The sequence below is a fragment of the Macrobrachium rosenbergii genome, chromosome 48 (assembly GCF_040412425.1).
Source record: "Macrobrachium rosenbergii isolate ZJJX-2024 chromosome 48, ASM4041242v1, whole genome shotgun sequence".
Taxonomy (NCBI): Eukaryota; Metazoa; Arthropoda; class Malacostraca; order Decapoda; family Palaemonidae; genus Macrobrachium; species Macrobrachium rosenbergii.
Window position 1 is genome coordinate 62,681,020 of NC_089788.1, and position 18,796 is coordinate 62,699,815.

The following is an 18,796-nucleotide window of genomic DNA, read 5'->3' on the forward strand; positions in this document are numbered from 1 at the left end:
TTACTTGAAGTAGCAGAAGGTATATGACGGAAATCTGTAACCTTCTTTCTGTCAGTTACTTAAAAGTAACAAAATGTATCAGACAGGAGGTTGTAACTTTCTGTCAGTTACTTAGAAGCAACAGAAAGTAACAGACAAAAGTTTGATACTTCTGTCAGTTGCTAAAAACAATTTACAAAAAGTAATGAACAGAAGTCTGCTACTTTCTTTATGTCTGTTACTTTGACAGAAGTAACAAAAAGCAAAACAGAAATCTGCTACATTATTTTTGTTACGACAGAGTAACAGAAAGTAACAGACAAAAGTCTGTTATTTTCTTTGTCTGTTACCTAGAAAGAAGTAAAAAGAAGTAACAGACTGAAATCTGTTACTTTCTTTCTGTCTGTTACCTAGACAGAAGTAAAAGAAAGTAAGGGACAGAAGTCTTACTTTCTTTCAGTTACTTAGAAGTAACAGAAAGTAATGGACTTAAATCTGTTACTTTCTTTCAGTTACCTAGGCACAAGTAACATAAAGCAACGGACTGAAGTCTGTATTGAATTACCAACAAATAATATATCTCTGTTTTTCAATTATATTAATCCATCTATACACACACACACTGTATATATATATATATATATATATATATACATATATATATATATATATATATATATATATATATATATATATATATATATATATATATATATATATATATATATATATGTCAGCAGCAGCCTGCTAAGAAATTATGTAAAAATTTTTATTTACAAAAGGCAAATAAAATTTGTATTGTTAGGGCTACAATAAGCACCCTTAGGATACATATTTTTGTCTCTAAATTAAATTATTAAATTTAATAGTTATTACTGTAACTCAATCTTAGTAATCTAACAGTCACTTTAACAGCAATAATCCTATTTTATGGTAGTTTATTAAATCAGTGAACATATTATTATATAAAACAAAAATGCAACTATGATCATCTTGTAGTAAAGTAGTATTTTGCTCTTATTTTTAATGATCTAATTATTTTCTGCATTACCAGTTATATTACAATTTACCTAAACTTTATTAATGCAATTGACTGACCTCTAAATTTGGAAAGTTTTTCATGAAATTTTGGTATGATTTCCAGGGAAAGCATTTAAATGTACATATAGTAGTTGGCACATAATTAGAAGGAATAAAAGTGAAATGCCTGAGGAAAAGTAATTCACTTCAACAGTTGTATGTAGTCTTCGACACTGGACCAGGTAGTAGTTCCTATGTTGCTCTGCTTGGCCCACTCCTCTTTAGTAGAGAATTCCAAACTAGGATTACATATTGAAACTAATTACCCTAAATTGAAACTACTGCAATGGTACTACAAATGGCAAAAGGAAAGTACTTACAGTAACTAAGGGTGATGAGTTGGCTGCTGACTGAAAGGTAAAAAGTAAACAACTTACTAAAGACTGAGCATTCCACTTTAGTGAAAAGATGAAACTTTTATAAGTAAATAATTTAACAGACCACTATGCAAGGTCCAACGAATATTCTCTGGACCTTGGAGTTTACCATGATTATCTCGCATAAGGCTGCCCCAAAAGGTTTGTTCTTAATTATATTAATTTAAATTTGCAACTTCTTAAAAATTTAATAAGCATATAAACTTTGAATAATGAGGATTCTAAAGAAATTTAATTTGTTTCTAGCACTCGACACATTGCTGGTTGAAAGCTGGATGATCACTAAAGGTACATTTGTAAGTGCTGATCTACATTTGGGGACTGGCTCGTGTTGGGTGTTCATCAATTACCCATAAGACAAGATAAATGTGATCTGCCAGAAGTATGGATATTATTACTTCAATCAATGTGGAGTTGTTCTTGGAACATCACAGTCCAACAGCTGGTTTAATGTTTCAAGTTGTTATTCTCAGATTCATTATTTCATCCTACCTGCTATTTACTAAGGAATACAATAGAATAGAATATAGAATTTAGGCCAAACGATAAGTGCATCACATAAGGTGCACTGCCAGCTCTAACCCCTATTTGATCTAGTCATACAGCTTCCCTTCCTTCAATGTCTATTAATCGTAGAAACTGTATTTCCACATCTGTACCGCCTTCACACAATTTGTGGAATGAAAACTTGACTTTTTGAACAAAAGGATTTTAAAAGAATTTTTAAAGGGTTCTGAACTTCTGTCACTGACAATTATAAACTTCTGCGGTGGCATGTTTTTAATCATAAATGCTAAACCCTGTTCCAAACAATTCTGCTGTAGATGCATAACTGGAAAAAGAAAATTGCAAACTTTGTTAGATTATAGAGCGTTAACCATTACACTGAGACTTGGATCTACCTGAATTGACTGCATAATGTGAACCTTTAGATGTTATACTCGTACTACAAGTTGCTTATGAATTTCAGGGGTATATGCAGTTTTTGGACAGTTAGTACAAGTGTTGGAATAGTGTTATATTTACATTATCAATCTAAATTTGTTAAATGAATGATTGTGATTATCTATGAAAAACACGAAAAAGTGTTGGACATGGGAATGCCAGCTGCTCATCTCAAGATATACAAACTGGGGAACAAGAGAAGAGCCGCCCTGGGGCTTAGCATGGAATACAGCTTGTTAAACGGGTTCGTGATTTAACTGGGTAAGCAAAACTAATCTAGCGAAAAATTTTCCTTACTGGATTTGTTCCCAAATTAACGTTGTCAGCAGAAACTAGGACATTCAAATAAAATCTGTCAGTATTGAACTGCCTACAGGAACTGATAGAATTACTTTGACATGTGTCATTTTGAAGAATATCATAATCCAATGAAGGATTTCATGTGTTTATATATTAAGATTCACTGCTACACAGAATCCCAGAGTTAATGGGTGGGATGCAAGTAGTTTAACAGGAATGGTTGTTCTTATTCTGGTAATGATAGCTGTCATTTAAATAAGCTTCATGTGTGTAATGAACACTTAACTGTTCACATAAATATAGGACACTAGTTTTACATGATTTCTTGTCATTTGAGATTAACAATTTCTGTAATTATATATTTTTAATAACTATGCTTACTAAATATATTAAGGAAGTTTCGCCTTGCACACTAGCATAGTTTGCAAATAGAACGATTTTGTTTGATTCCAATAACTTGAAAATATCAGTCAAACCTGCATATTGCGGACCTACACATCTTATAATGTTCTAGTGATGTTTATGATGTTCAGGAGTATATGCATAGCTTTGGAATAAATATAAAAGTGAGCATACTTTTACTTGCTTCAAAATCCAAGGAGGCAGGAGTTCTGAAAACTTCATCCAATTGTGAAGTTGCTTGCTGATTGAAAAGAAGTGATTTTTATGAAAATGTCTAGATCAAATATCCTTTGTAAGAGAATCAACCTGCTTGAATTTTTGTTGCATTCTGCATGATTTCAAGTCTATGACATAGGGAGAGGCAGTTTATTCCAATTGTGCAATAATTTGGTTGGAGATTTAAATGCTCTAGATCAGATTCCAAGCCCTCCATTATGACTGGATCTGTATTATTTAAAGCTGATTCTGACGATTCATATACTGTATTGAAATCACAGATTTTTCAGACAGGGACAAGGCAAATGTCAAGGAGAAAAACATAAAATATATATTTTATTTATTCCAGTAAAGGTAATAAAGCTTTTCTTTATAAAATCAAATCTTAAATGATTTAAGTTATTTCACATATACTTGTTGCTCAGGAATAGAAGTAAAACATATTTAAGCAGCAAATGGATACAGTCAAAACATGAAACTCAAGTTTAAGAGACCTTTCCAAAAGCAATACACTGAAATTGACTATGCTGGGCATGCACATTATTAATAAACAGTTTAACAGATCAATGTAGATTGACCTTAAAACACTTAATATTCATAGCACTCACCTCACAGGTTCATTTTAAGGATTAGCTATCATACTGGAAAAACATTGTTTTCTATAAAAAAAAAAAGTTAAGTTTTATAAACATGATTTACTGTGCTTATTCAATACAATACCACTTGTGAAATGGAATTTTTTTCTACCCATATTCAGAGGAGCCAATGAAAGGTAATAGTTAATCCAGTGAGACTATTTTCAAGGAAAAACGCTGATTATAAAAGCACCTCAAATAAAGCTGTGTATACAAAGTATTCACAAGGTTAATGTTAATAAAACATGATTACTTGACCTGTGAATTTCAAAAAGTATTAATGTGCCAGTACCACGCATGGATGTACTGCATAAAGCATGCCCCAAGGGAAGCTGTTGCATCACTGCTTTTCCATTTGCCCACTTCCTATTTGAGCTACTTCCACTCATTCCCACTCCGAATTTGCTCCTTGTTTAAAAACTAATCCTTTCTGCCAGACCTAAGAGTCATGGCAAGTGATAAGAATCGTTTATATACATTAACTACTTGGGAGATAATTCACTTTTAGTGAAGAATTTTATGGCCATTAATCAACCTCCTGTGGCATTAAATACTTAGTAGCTTTAAACTTGACTCTAGCATGGAAATATTTGGAGTAAATTACTTTTATTACTAAGTATTTTGACCAGACCAATGAATTAAAATATTTAACTCTCAGGACTCTTTAGAGGTCAAAAAACAGACAGACAAGAGAAGTTCAATCACATACACAACACAGGAAAAGAAAAAATATACAAACATAACATTTAAAATATATAGGAGAAAACAACGGCAAAAGAAAAGATAGAAGAGGGAAGGCAGCAAGTTAAACAAAAAGTTAAGAAAAAAAATCAGAGGACAAAATCACAAAAATGGAGGTTATAAAGTTTTAGCTTTCTTTTGCTGGGAAAACTGCTACACAACAGACAGCAAGGCTATTTCATGTTAAAAATATTGAAAATATACTGGAGCTATAACAGGATACTGGAAAGCTGATACCTTTTACAAAAGTCAACTAAAATTATCTTATCTATTTATGGCAATATGTGATAGCTATATACAAGACAATATATAAGAATATGTACATTTCAACTATGTACACACCGCTAACCCTTGGTAATCGGTGGGACAATACAGTACAGCCAGAAGCTATAAAATCACTCAAGGTACTTAAAACTAATCCTTTTGGAGCCATAATGACAGACGGCGAACAATTCCAGAAGAGGAGACCCAAGAACTACGATGAATACTCCATGGTTCAATACCAAATTCCACTGAAGTTTTGTTGGACTTCACCATCAAAACCATATTCTCTTTTTCCCTGGTGATAAAATTTTCCTGATCTGTCTCCAATTCCACTGCCTCCTTGTCAACCACACTGTCACAGGTTTTCTCTGAGATCAACAAAGATAAACCATGACCTTGTGCATCCACATCAGTGTTAATGATCTGCACAGTATTCATTGGTGGCTTTTGACAGACTTTCTCAATCCCATTATCCAAGACTTTGATGTCATGAAGACAAGATGACTGACAGCTTCAAGTTTTCTGTTGCTGTTTGAATGATGTGTGCTTAGCTAACGATGAAACCGTTTCTTTAAAAACCAAGGATTTATGATTTGGTGTGCTTCTTACGTTTGAAGGTGGTAGGTTTTCCTGATTCCTCATCTTCACAAAATTTGATGTTTTACTCAAAGCATTTCCCAGTACTGAAAAATACAATTGTAAAAACTTACTTTGGTTGCAAACTACATATGAACTACAGTACTCAAAACATCTAGGCAAATATAAACAGAAGAGTAATGATGTATGAAAATTAACAAGGGAATATTTATTCTGCCAGCCTTACACAAAAAATATGCCAAGCTGTTTTTTTAGTAAGTTTTTGCGCACATCTGTTATTAATAAATTGCCTTATTTCCACAGAGAAAAAGCAGTCTCATGCTTATTGCATTTTTTCAAGATCCAGAGTAATACTACACATGCTCTATCCTGCCACTGGTACTATACCTCCACTTCATTGTGTGCTTGTATAAAGAAATAGCAGTGAGCTTAAGGGTTGAGAAGGAAACTCCCTTTATGATTTGCAAGCAAACAACTTATGCAAGTTTTTGTATAATAAAATTTCTGGTCAACCCATTACAGTTAAGATGCCTTATTCTGTATAAAACTCAACCTACAAGCACCATTATCCTGTAACGAATGCATCCACTCCATCAGGACAGCTTCCTACCACCACTTGCACCTATGCTCATTCTGTTTTGCCCTATTAGGGATCAAGTAAGTGCAGGGATGGGAGATGGGAACAGTCCTCCTTGATTAATGGGTTTGTATGTAAACTAGTATTTTCAATTTTTCTTTTTCATCACAACCCCTTATTCATAAAATGCATGAATCTTGATTAAGGAGGGAACATCAAAGAGATGCTCCCAAGACAATAACAATTCTAAGACCCAGGTGTCAGTCTCACTCTTAGTTCCATCTAAGGGGCAGCCTAACATCAAATTTTTAGGATCAAATTTTAGTTATTAAGAGTTTTCCACTGTTTTATGTTTAAATAAACATATCCTGAAGCATTAATGCTGAAAAAAATTTTTTTTTTCCTGGATAGGTTTATTGACAATTTTGTTCATCACTCGTATGGCACTATGAACCACAAATTGTAAAAAACCTGTAAAAAAAGTCTGTATGCCACTTTCTGTATAAGTTCAAGTGAGTTATAGACTCTTTTACGTGTAAATAAACACATATATAAGCGTTATTGCTAAAAAACAATGTTTAGATAGTTCATGGACAATTTTGTTCATCGCTTGTATGGCACTGTGAACAACAAATTGTAAGAAATGTTCATAGCGTTCGAGTCTCCGACAACCCAAGGAAGAATTAAGAGGAATTTATTTCTGGTGATAGATAATCATTTCTTATCATAATGTGGTTCGGATTCCACAATAAGCTGTAGGTCCCGTTGCTAGGTAACCAATTGGTTCTTAGCCACATAAAATAAATCTAATCCTTCAGGACAGCCATAGGAGAGCTGTTATCAGCCCAGTGGTCTGGTTAAACTAAGGTATACTTAACTTTTTTTTTTCGTATGATAATTTCTGGATAGTGCAAGTGAGTTATAGACTTGAAGCATTATTGCTGAAAAAAACAAAAGTTTAGATTGGTTCACAGACAATTTTGTTCATTGCTTGTATGGCCCTGTGTGAACCACAAATTGTAAAAAGCATGTAAAAAGTGTCAAAAGTACTTGTACAAAAATACTTGCCACTAAAATATACCTTTCTCTCTAGTGTTAGTGTTAGAGAAAAGGAATTATAATGATATAGGGTCAACTCGCTCAAGATGTCTTGATTGTTTCAATATTCTTGAAAGTCCAAAACCTTTTTTCTTTTGCTGTTTCCCTAGAACTTACTTTTTTCAAAACTAAATGCTTACACCTCCAAGACAACTGAAGCAAATTCAATTAAACTTTTACAGCATGTAGTATAACTGTATATCTATAATTACATGAGATTTTTTTTAGTAACTTGACTTTGCATATGCTTTTTGAAAAATTAATTTTTTTCAGCTGCAAATTTATAAACTTAGAGGTTGAATTTCTTTATCTGCCGACTTATTTTTATTCAGTATTAGTTGTATAAGTAGTAAAAATTTGAAGCAAATCCCTTCAATTATAAGGTAGCAACTGGTACTTATTTTATAATGGGGCCTTATGGCATACGCACTCCCCTTAACCCTTAATGGATGGACATCATCATATGAGTATCTATAACAGGTTTTGAGCAATGGACAGGCTAACTCATATGAGTATTCATATTACGCACCATACGATTTGGACGAATTTTGCGGGAAAGATTCTTATAGCACTTCAATGGTCAATAAATGACTTATGGCAACTGTCTAGCTTAGCACAGGACAGAGGGGGGATTAGTGTGCCTTGAGACTTGATAGGGGAATGTATTGCCACTCTCTATCCCATGACGTCTTTTAATCTATTTGCTCATAAATATACCCAGGGATTGCTGTTGGTTTTAGTTCTTATCTTTTATGACAGTATGGCAGCTATAATTGTAGTTTTGCAAAGAAAAGTAAAGAGAAACACTAGAAAAAACATGTATACCTCACAAAAAGTTACTGCATCTCTCCAGCTCAATACATCTCATAAATAATTTACAACAAATATACTCAGAATTTGTTACCGATTTTAGTTTTTATCTGTTATGATGCTACGCGAGCTTTAATTCTCATTTTACGATATAAAAAATAAATTATTAGAAAAAACATGTATAACTGGGTAAAATGAGCATATTTTTACAAGTGTCTTGCAAAACAGGCCCAACACAGGGCTGTAAATAGTCACTTTCACCTTCCTGTGGAAGGTAGGTATAATTTTTTACATTTTTTCTTTCACCATGTGCATTTGCATATCCTCCTCTTTCCATTGATTTTTTTTTTTCTTAAATTGGCAACCTAAAGTCTGCCTCATCTGGGGGTGTTTAATATATATTTAGCCCATCCCTTAAGGGTTAACAAGGTTTTGGCTGAAGATAGGCATTCCAATGCCACAGCTCCCCAAGTCCCATTCATCTCAGCCGGGCCTTGAATAACTGTGGTTATGGCTCTTTTGTTATCCAGCTAAGTGTCAGCACTGATGTATCTATTCAGCAGCTCAAAGGAAGATGAATGTCTGGACACTACCTTCAAAAGTTGCAACAGAGGAGAGAGCACTTGGATAATGACTGCCAGGGCTCAGAGATCATGTTCCCCAGCCATGGCATCAGCACAAGAGCCTCTGATAGCTCTGGTCAAACTTTAGAAGCCGAGGTGGAAGTTTGGTTGTCTCATTTGACATCCCAGAAGTTGGAACAGCAGCACTCTGAATGAAGTTTGCCAAAAGATGAACCAAGGACAACAACTGCAACTGGTTCAACACAATTTTCCGGGGGACCTGAGAGAAGAGTGAAGTGATCCACTGAAAGCAGATAGATGTCAAGTGCTGAATGGAAAAGTTTAGTTGTCATATCCAGCTGGGTCGGGATGTCTTGCCCTGAATAGAAAGACAGCAGTTGCCACAGAGTAGGAGCCAGGTTCTGTCTGTAGATGAAGGCAGGGGTCCCATATGTCTTATGGTATAAGGCACTTTACCAGATCCAGGACACGACACGATAGAGCCATATCCCAGAACAGGATACCATACAATGAGATCCAATCCTTCATTGAGGTTGCCAGTGAAGCTTGGAGAACCCAAAGACTTTGAGGAATGGCACCTATATATGCTCTTCTGTATAAAAAGATACTACTGTCCAAGATGCTGGTTGCATCATGTGTTACATCTTGCCACCAGTCATTGAAGGCATAAGTTGCAACTGCTTCCAAGGAGACCAGAGAAAGTATGATGAAAACTACAAACACTTGCCAAGTTAAACAAATAACACAGGCTTTCATTATCACGTACTCATGACTACCAACCATACACTGATACAGCATAAAAAATGAAGTCCTGAGATCACTCAAAAGGGTCAAACTACTGAAACAGACAGAACAAAAATTAAAAAACAAATTTCAAACAAAGGCTATATAACAAAAAAAGGATGACTAGAAGCAGGTTAATCAAGAAAGCTAAAAAACTAAGGACTTAGAAATGAAACTAAAAATAAAACAAAACTGACATAGGAAGACAATCCTGGGAAAATGTACTGACTTTACAAGTCCAAAGAAAGTGGAATGACAGCATGCAGTGAGCTTTCTCTATCATGAATAATGAGTCCTACAAGACTGGGATTGTGTCACACAAATAAGGAAATAAAGAATCAATGTGGTTGAGATAAAACAAACTTTTACTACTATTTGCCTAAAAATTAGAATTAAATATCATACAGAAAAAAATGGATCAAAACAACTAATTTTCATTTGCAATTCTTACAACAAATCATCTACCCAATCAAAGTATATACATATAAAAAAAAACACTACAAGGATATATTTACTTAATAGTAACTAGTTAAAAAACCAACTCCCCTAATTCATGCACAACATAGCCTTAAACTAACTTCCTATGAAAAATACAAAAATTCTAAAGTATTATGTATTTTTCCTAACATATGACGCTATCCTGTCATAACAGAGTACTGTACTTGTGCTTAGTGTGCTTCAGCTATACGGATAGGCCTGCAGTTGCCAGTGACCCGAGTTGACCTTACCTTTCCACTGTGTACACCAGCCCATCTGCAGCTGCACTATACTCCATAGATGGAGAGAGATCGGGACTGCATGGGGTGGTATGAGGGTAAAACTATATACATATGGAAGCATAGGTTTATATGTTAGAAAAAATAAATTATTTTAGAATTTGCTTTCACTTGGAGGTGGGAGACCAATCTCTTGTAAGAGCGTTAGCTGGGTGTGCCCCTACTGAGCTTCTGGTCACCATTTTGCAGGACGTGCCATCTAAGTGCTCGCCAATCCCAGGTGATGATGCTGAGGTCCACCTCCTCCCTGAGTGAAGCTCCCCAAGGGCTCGATGCTTCTGTATCATCTGTTGGGGTACTACTACTACTGGACCCGAAGTGAAGGAGTCCATGGACTTGTGTACCAGGTCCTTGAGATTGAAGGAAGTGATGGCTGATTGTCTCTTCCAGATTCCCGCTCTCAGAACTGAGAGGACTGAGTGGTCCTATCCCCTGATATCATGTGCCTTTATTCTGCTTGGGGGAGGGTCGCCATCTGGCCTGGTTTGGTGTGCCCTGATGATTACTTACCTCAGCCAGGTGGTATTTTTTGAGGTTTCCCTTGTCTCATGGCCCATACTGATGAGTCTCCTATAGGCTGGCCTCTGGGAGGTGTATGCATGAGATAGATTCTCAAGGACCTAACCAGGCACAGTAGCATTTCATCTTTCCGAGATTACGATACTTTTCAAATATATTCATCAGAAATTATTTCCCAGTTTACGACACACATTCCAGGGTTACAACACTTCTTACGCCGATCCAACGGAAGAAATATGGCTTCAAAATGGCAGAATAATCAAAATTTGGAATTTTCTTTGTGAAAAACTCAACAAAAATGCAGTTTACATCGTTTTCAATACAACCAGAGCATTAAAATAAGGGTTTCTTAGGATTTTCGATGATTTTTTGGTTTACGACGCGGCATAAAAACTGGAACCCCCATCGTGAACCGGGGACTGCCTGTACTTGGATTTCAAGATTTTCATTGTCAAAAATGCTGATTCATACAGGTATGTCAAACCAAAGCACAAATGTAGTCTTTGATATACTTCTTTCAGTAGTGGAAATTGCTTTGGATTTACTAATGTCCAGAATTCTTGATGTTCTGCGTTGAGAGAGAGAGAGAGAGAGAGAGAGAGAGAGAGAGAGAGAGAGAGAGAGAGAGAGAGAGAAGAAACACACACACACACACTACACTATGCTAATGTTGAAGGGAAAAACCCTCATACCACAACCTGATGCTAGACACATGGAGGGCATGCACACCCTACAGACAAAGACAAAGAACAGTGAAAATGAGATTGACTCAGTGAGCATGCAAAAATTGATGTGGCTACAATCACAATAGAAGGGTAAGGCCTTCCAACTCAAGTCACCAGTGACCATAGGCCCATCCATCAGTATTTTGTTTTTTTGTAATGATACAGTGACAGCTGAAGCGTGCTAAGCACGAGCACCACGTATATGAAAGCATAGGTTCATATCTATCGGAACATATTGTTGGTGGATCTCAATACCTCAAACTACAAGTAAAGAACTGGCCTTACCATTATATTTCCTCTTAAAAACAGGAGACTCTTGAATCTGTTTCCCACTGCTATTGAGCTTGCCATGGAGAGCTGACGTGCTCAGGCTTCTCCTCAAACCGCTACTTCGGGGAGTCTTGGGTGTCTTACTTGTAGACAAGAAACCCTTCGTTATATGAGGTGTAGTGACCTTTAATGTCTTGTGTGAAATCACACCAGTTTTGGAATTAATTTTTTTGGTCTGAAATGAAAATGTCAAGTAAACAAGATAGGGTGGCAGAGATCTGTTAACACTCCAATGTAATATTTGCTTTATGAAATATCAAATACAATACTCATAACTTTTAGAAGTGTTATGCAACACTATTCAAAAAAACACCTCTGAATAATTCCAAAAGTGGACACTGACTAAACTGTTAATGTCAACATTGCTGACCCTTGGTTAACCACTCACGGTTGCTCTTCATACCTCCAAGGTATTAACAGACTTTGGTATGATGCCCAATCAGGTAAAACCCTATGCTTTATTACTGCTACTGTTTCACAATGTTGACTTTTCTTTGAATGTTTTATATCTTTACTTGACAGCCCACCATCCACTCTTTGATTATATGTTAGTTTTATAAGTTAATTGTCATGATTTTATTTTTATTTTCTGCATTAGTGAAAAGGTATGGGCATTACAAAATGTATAAAAAGCACGTTTAATTTTATAAAATGTTTTTACAGCAAAGCATTCTTTAAGTTTAAAAAGTATCTGTTCTTGTTCTTGTTGTGACGTCATAGGTCGGAAATGGCGGGAGGGAATAAAAATGTAAACAAACGCGGGCAGGAGTGTGTTGAACTTGGAACAGAGTGTAGTGCGGTATAATTCTCTGATGGTTAGGTCGGTAATTTTGGTTTGTAAGTCTAGTTTATGGTTTTTGTTGTCGTAATCTAGAATGCATAATAAAAGAAGAACAATGTGAGCAGGTGGGTGGATTGCATAATTGAAACGTTTTTTGGACGGGTTAGGCTAGGAAAATTTTCACTCTTGTCCTTGTTTCTATAATAATTTTGTTCAAGTTCAGTCTACCTCTCCTATGTATGGCTTTCTAGATAATTCAGCTCCCCAGTTAATTCCTCACCTCTCATCCCTATCATCCACAAATTTGTCTTCTCGATCATGCAATTCTCAAAATTTTTATGAACAGAAAAATCCTGGTCTTTTTAGCAAAATACAGCACTATTACTTTAATAATACAAACAAACTGGGGTACTAGAGGTGCAAAGGACACTGGGAGGGCAATGACCCTGCAGTAACAATAAAACAAGGGCATGAGCACACGAGACACACACACACACAATCTTAGCGAAAATGGGATAAACGCAGTGACATTAGCGTAGGTATGGCCGAGAACAAAATGGAAGACTAAGGCTGGCTCAGGTCACAAAGTTACTCACAGGCCTACTCGATAGGATTTTGCTTTTCTAGTTAGGTTAGTGACACCCAAAGCCATTTACACTTATGGAACACATCAATGGTATAAGGCCTCAATATAACAATGTAACATGAATTAAAATTCTGAGCTTATGACAAAAGGGATTTGCTTCAAATTTCAACACAATGTCATTCAACTAATGGCTAATCTATATTAGGCAGGAAACCCAAAAATAAGAGCAAGTTCCTGTTATTTACAATTTTTTCTTTTTTACATTTTAAAATTTACTATTAAAAGTTACCCTCCAAACACTGTTTCCTTGTACTTCAGCAGATATATCATGTAATCAAAGTTTACTGAATTTCATCCATACATCTATGAAACAAAAAATTTCTTCATTAACATGCTTTCAGAGAACACCAAAGGAATAAAAATCATACATGTATTCCAACATTATTTTAAACAAAGTTGATTTTTTGTAATTCTTCACATTAGGAACTTTTGAAAATTTCACAATGAGCAAATATAAAACTTCCTCAATCATTTGGAGAGAAAAAACAAAACCAGTCATTTGTCTAAATTTACATACAGTATATATATTTGACAATTTGTGTAATTATAACTGATTATAATGTCTATTTGTTAGTAATTTTTCCTACTGAATTCTTCATTTATGTATAATGAAATAAGATTTTATGATGATGGCTATGCCTTGATCAAGTTCCTTGTTTTCTATTTTCTAATTACAGTTGCCTCAAAGAAAATTCTTCAGTTAAGTGAGTAACTAGAATGAAATCTTGGATGAGATTTCATGATCTGTCAAGTCCTTTGATGCTGAACAGGGACCAGATTGTTGATGGGGGTCAAGGAATAAGCTCACAAAATGGTATAGTATATATACCTACTTAAGAATTTTATCCAAGCTATAATACTTTTGACTTTGTTTATTTACATATTCAACTGTTGAAGCCTATTAAATTTATATTTATATGCTTTATGAGGTTTTCTGCATATTCTTTAAAAGTTTGTAAGAATGAAGGCTTAACTTTTAGCCTAGTTAATGATTAGTGGTGGTGTGGTAAGGTTACAACTGCAAACTTTCATTTGTGGCTTACATGATTAACTTAAATATTCCTGCTGCTATCCTTTATACCAGTAGTCAGCATTATAACAGACAAGCACATTGTAAATACAGTACATGTACTTTTTACTCAAATTACTGCCCTCCTTTCAATTTTCTTTCTATCTTTGTAAAAAAAAAAAATGTACTTGCTCCTTTTCCTATGCTACATGTATTGTTTTTTCCTTCATACCTGCCTGGACAAATAAACAAATGGCAACACAATGTAAATGCAGCATTCAAGCCCTTGCACTGAGTACAGTATACAAACTAAAGGTCTGTTCATTTCTAAGGTACTAATACAATACTTTGCAGCAAAAGCATCTCTCTGATTCAAGGCAGCACCCAATACCAGGCATTTTTTGAAATTAAGAGAAAATGCATTAAAAAATTATGAAATGCAACCAAAAATTAGGCTAGTCCTTATATATTATATATGCACAAGTATAAATTTTAGCAAATATACAGTAATGTTATATTAAAATGAAAAAGAGGCATATTCTTCTACATGTTCCGTCCATTCAAAATTACTATCTTAGTCTCAGTGTCATATCCCCTTATGTAAATATTATTATTGTTATAAACTTAACTACATATTTAAAGACCTGAGTTCACCCTGGATTCCAGTCATGAAACAAAGTAATATACCATACCATCTTAAATCCTTAGACAAGTTGATCTATCGAGATAAGGAAAATAAGCATGAACCTGTTTTCTTTTAGACCTAGTTTCAGGGAGAATACTGTGCTAAAAATCTTACCTCTAACAGGGTTATGATCAAGATAATCAAAATATCATAGTTGGCCTTTCACAAGATAAAACCAGAAAACAACTCTTATAACCACAAACGTACAAACCCCACTGGGTATGTATTGCTTAGTGTGCTTTACACAGCACACTGAAATTCATTGCAGCACTGCTCCCTGCTTTTTAATTTTCATCTGATCCTTATGGTCTCAAACCTAACTGATGAATTTATTTTGCTTTACCTTGTTCCAATTTTCAGCTATAATTTAAGAACAAATCCTTTGGGTATGCCCTACCAGTGTCTCAAAGCATAATTAACTGGTCTCATTCAGCTAATTTACCACACAGGAAAGAATTTACATTATATCCTTCTACTAAAATACCACTTTTCTATGTACTCACAGAACTAGGAGGCTGCATCAAGTTTTCATCACCGCTTGTGAATGGTGGATCCTTCAACACTGGTGGGGGTTGTATGTTCTCCAATGGCACTAAAGGAGAACGCTGCACCTGACTAAGGTTTCCATGCCTCACTACAGGAACAGGGGACTTTGAATCCAATGATGAACAGCCTACAGATAAAGTTAGTTATAAATGATTTGTTTAACCAGACCTCTGAACCCTCCTAGGGTTAGTACCCTACGGATAAAGAATAGTCAATATTCTTTTAGAACAAATATGCTTTAAAGATTTTCTCAAGAATGATTAACCAATTAATAATGAGAAAACACACCAATGCTGTGAAGTCATTCTAACAAACAAAATTCCTTTATGCAAACTACCACCTAAAAATAGTAATACTTACCGAAGGATGTATTGTCAACTGAAAATGTCGAGTCCAAATTTTCCTGTTTGAATAGCTTCTTTGAGGCAGTTTTTTCTTTACCTTCTCCACATACAGGAATGTCGTCTGGACCACCAGTGCCACTCAAATCTACAGTTGTGTTTAATATCTTTTTACTACTAGCAATAATACTGTCTATACAGCTCCTTATATTAGGATTAGTGATTTCATCAGTTTTAAATGCTTTCGTTGTACTCAAGCACGTGTAGGGTGATGCATCTCTCGTTCTATTAGGAAGATCTACAGTAGTATTAAGCGCACTCACATTAGAAGACAAGTCCATTGTCACATTTAGGGCCTTAGCAGGTGTAACAGCAAATGTGGCATTCATTGAACATTCAACTGGTTGGATATCTTCTAAAAGTTCAGTAGTATTTAAACCCTTACTGATGTTCCCAGGATTCTCTTTTGACCCTGCTTGCTTATCTACCATACTAACAAACAAAGAAGGCATACTTATGACTCCTGCCTGTTCTTGTGCTGAACCTGGTAAATGATTGTCAGCCAAAGTTGGACAAACTACATACGATCCATTGGCCACACCTGTTTCAGTCTGGTAACCTTCCACAGTGGTAATAGTGGGTAAACTATAACTAGGTTCTGAATGAGAAGAATTATTCAGTGGAGACTGAGTTTTATCACCACTGTCTGTGGCTGAGCAAGAAGATACATGAGAATATGGATTTACTCTTGGAGCATAAACACTGCCAATAACTGGTGAGGGTTCTTGTGTAAAATCAGCAACCTCAGAGCTGTATGTTGACAACACAGGGGACTCTGGAAATACATGCTCCTGAGATCCTAATGTTATTTCAGATCCTGTGGTTATTTCATCTTTCAATACTTCAGGTTCTTCCGAATTAGATTCACATTCTGACAAAGTTGTCAATTTTCCACTATGAAGAGAAGGGGCACTTTTGCTGTTCTTCATTATGGACCGCCTGGAAAAATACAGAAAAATTCAGACTATACCCAACAATAGTTACCTATTATAAAAAGTAAATTCTACAATTTTAAAACGACAGTAGTTGTCTTCTATACATAAACCAACTGAACACACACACTGACTATTTCAAAATAAATCCTTACAAATCATTCCTTTCTCTTGAAACTTTTGCTCAACCACTAGAACGTAAATTTTAAGATTGATGGATTTTTACATCAAGGAGCTGCAATAGTGATCAGAAAGATATTAATTTTTGTAAACAAAGTCACATAGTGTTACCCACTTCATATAATTTACCATGTATAACACACCAAAATTTCATAAAAAGTCCCACAAAATTTTTATATTTAACAAGCTAGGTAAATTTCATTCATAGATATATAATACTTGACTTAATTTTAGATAAATTTTATTATTATAAACTGATAATATCTATAATAACTGGATCATTAAAAATAAAGTACTGGAATCAAATCAGTCATGTAACAATAATCCTAGAGGTCCTGGTAATTTTATTCTATCTTTGCTTAATTTTAATACTATATATACTAATTTAACACCAAGATCTAATCAAATGCACTGAGGCCTTATATAATAGGTATACAGTATTCACTCTGATTTAGAAATATACTATAAAAATAAAAGAATAGTAATTGGAAAAACTAACTTTTGTCTGGATAAACCATTACTATACTGAATTTGATATATAAATTTATAGACAGTATCCCTATGGGTGCTAATTAAAGCCCTAAAACTACCAATTTATATTACATTTTATGAATCTAAATTCTTTCAAAGTAATGCAAAGAGACAAATACAAAAGTACATATAGACAAAGATCTATTATCATTAAATAAGAGAATATATTATTCTAGATTAATCCAGTAAATCCCAGAATATTATAAGTTTCTAGAATTAAAAATGCCCCTCATAAAACACGATCCTTCTTAGATATCAATAAATTCCTAAATAAACTTTGTAATAGAAATTTTAATTTTGAAATACTATGACTGACTACTTTTTACTTGAAATATCACTGAATGTGAATTAGGAGTCATTTGCTTAAATTTTCTTGATTTGCAAATGTTTGTATGAGTGTGAAGACTTTTATAACTGTCAATTATTTGTTCATAAACTAATAATAAATTTCCAAAGTGGACATTTAAAAACTATTAATAATAAATTTGAATGCAAATACTCATTTAAAATACTGCACAAAACTACAGCTTACAATCACCTGAACAGCATTTTCACTAAATTTCTAATTTAAACATGAATTAAAAATATTAAAATGTTCATTACTGCAGAATCACAAATACCTGAAAACTTTATTCGACTCTTGAGGAACAGTTGGAGAGATGTATACACTAGGCAAAAGTGGAAGGTGTGTAATACGATTAACATCCAATACATGCCGAGTTAAATCACTAGCAGGTTTCTGCACGAGTTTTTCTTCGCTTTGCTGATCAGCCCACAATATCTTACTTTCATCCATACTGTCTATAACACCCTGCAATGTACTGCTCATTAAAAATATCTGCAAACTTCTTAAAAACTGTAATTAAATTTAATCAATAAAGCAGATCACTGGTTTAGGAATAAAATCTTTATTGGGATTCAGCCATGATATTCAACCAAAAACATAACATACTGAGGATGATTTGTATTCATCAAAGCTACACAAACTAGAGTATTTATCTAAATAAATACTCTGCATGCTCAAAGGACAAAGGAAAAAATCATGGCCCCAGTACCAGCACTGTATCACAAGTCAAGGAAAACTGACAATAAAACTGGATTCCAAGCCAAGGCCATCTGTCCCATGGAGCACCATGCATTCAATGAATGCTGAACTAGTAGACTCCATAAGAACATAATGGCCTTCCCCTCTCAGCATTTAGTAAAATTGATTAAATTTAAACAAAGCCTAAATGCATTAGTAAACATTATATTGAAAAGTATAGTAAACATTATATTGAAATTAAGTTAAGATTTCTTAAATTCTGACTAGTCTTTACATGCTGGAATACTAATTTTGCAAATATC

The 18,796-nt window shown here is 34.5% G+C and overlaps 1 protein-coding gene across 2 annotated transcripts in view; it reads right to left on the reverse strand.

Moving 5' to 3' along the window:
* Nucleotides 1-3,622: 3,622 nt before the first annotated feature.
* LOC136831464 (kinesin-like protein KIF18A) overlaps nucleotides 3,623-18,796 on the reverse strand; it is a 55,590-nt gene continuing 40,416 nt past the window's right edge. For both annotated transcript variants that reach the window (XM_067091957.1, XM_067091958.1), the window contains exons 13-17: nucleotides 18,070-18,260; nucleotides 15,766-16,745; nucleotides 15,363-15,532; nucleotides 11,694-11,913; nucleotides 3,623-5,622 (exon numbers count right to left, since the gene is read on the reverse strand). In XM_067091957.1, the coding sequence (XP_066948058.1) occupies nucleotides 5,453-5,622; nucleotides 11,694-11,913; nucleotides 15,363-15,532; nucleotides 15,766-16,745; nucleotides 18,070-18,260 (1,731 nt within the window). In that variant the 3' untranslated portion in view covers nucleotides 3,623-5,452. The remainder of the gene's footprint in view (nucleotides 5,623-11,693; nucleotides 11,914-15,362; nucleotides 15,533-15,765; nucleotides 16,746-18,069; nucleotides 18,261-18,796) is intronic.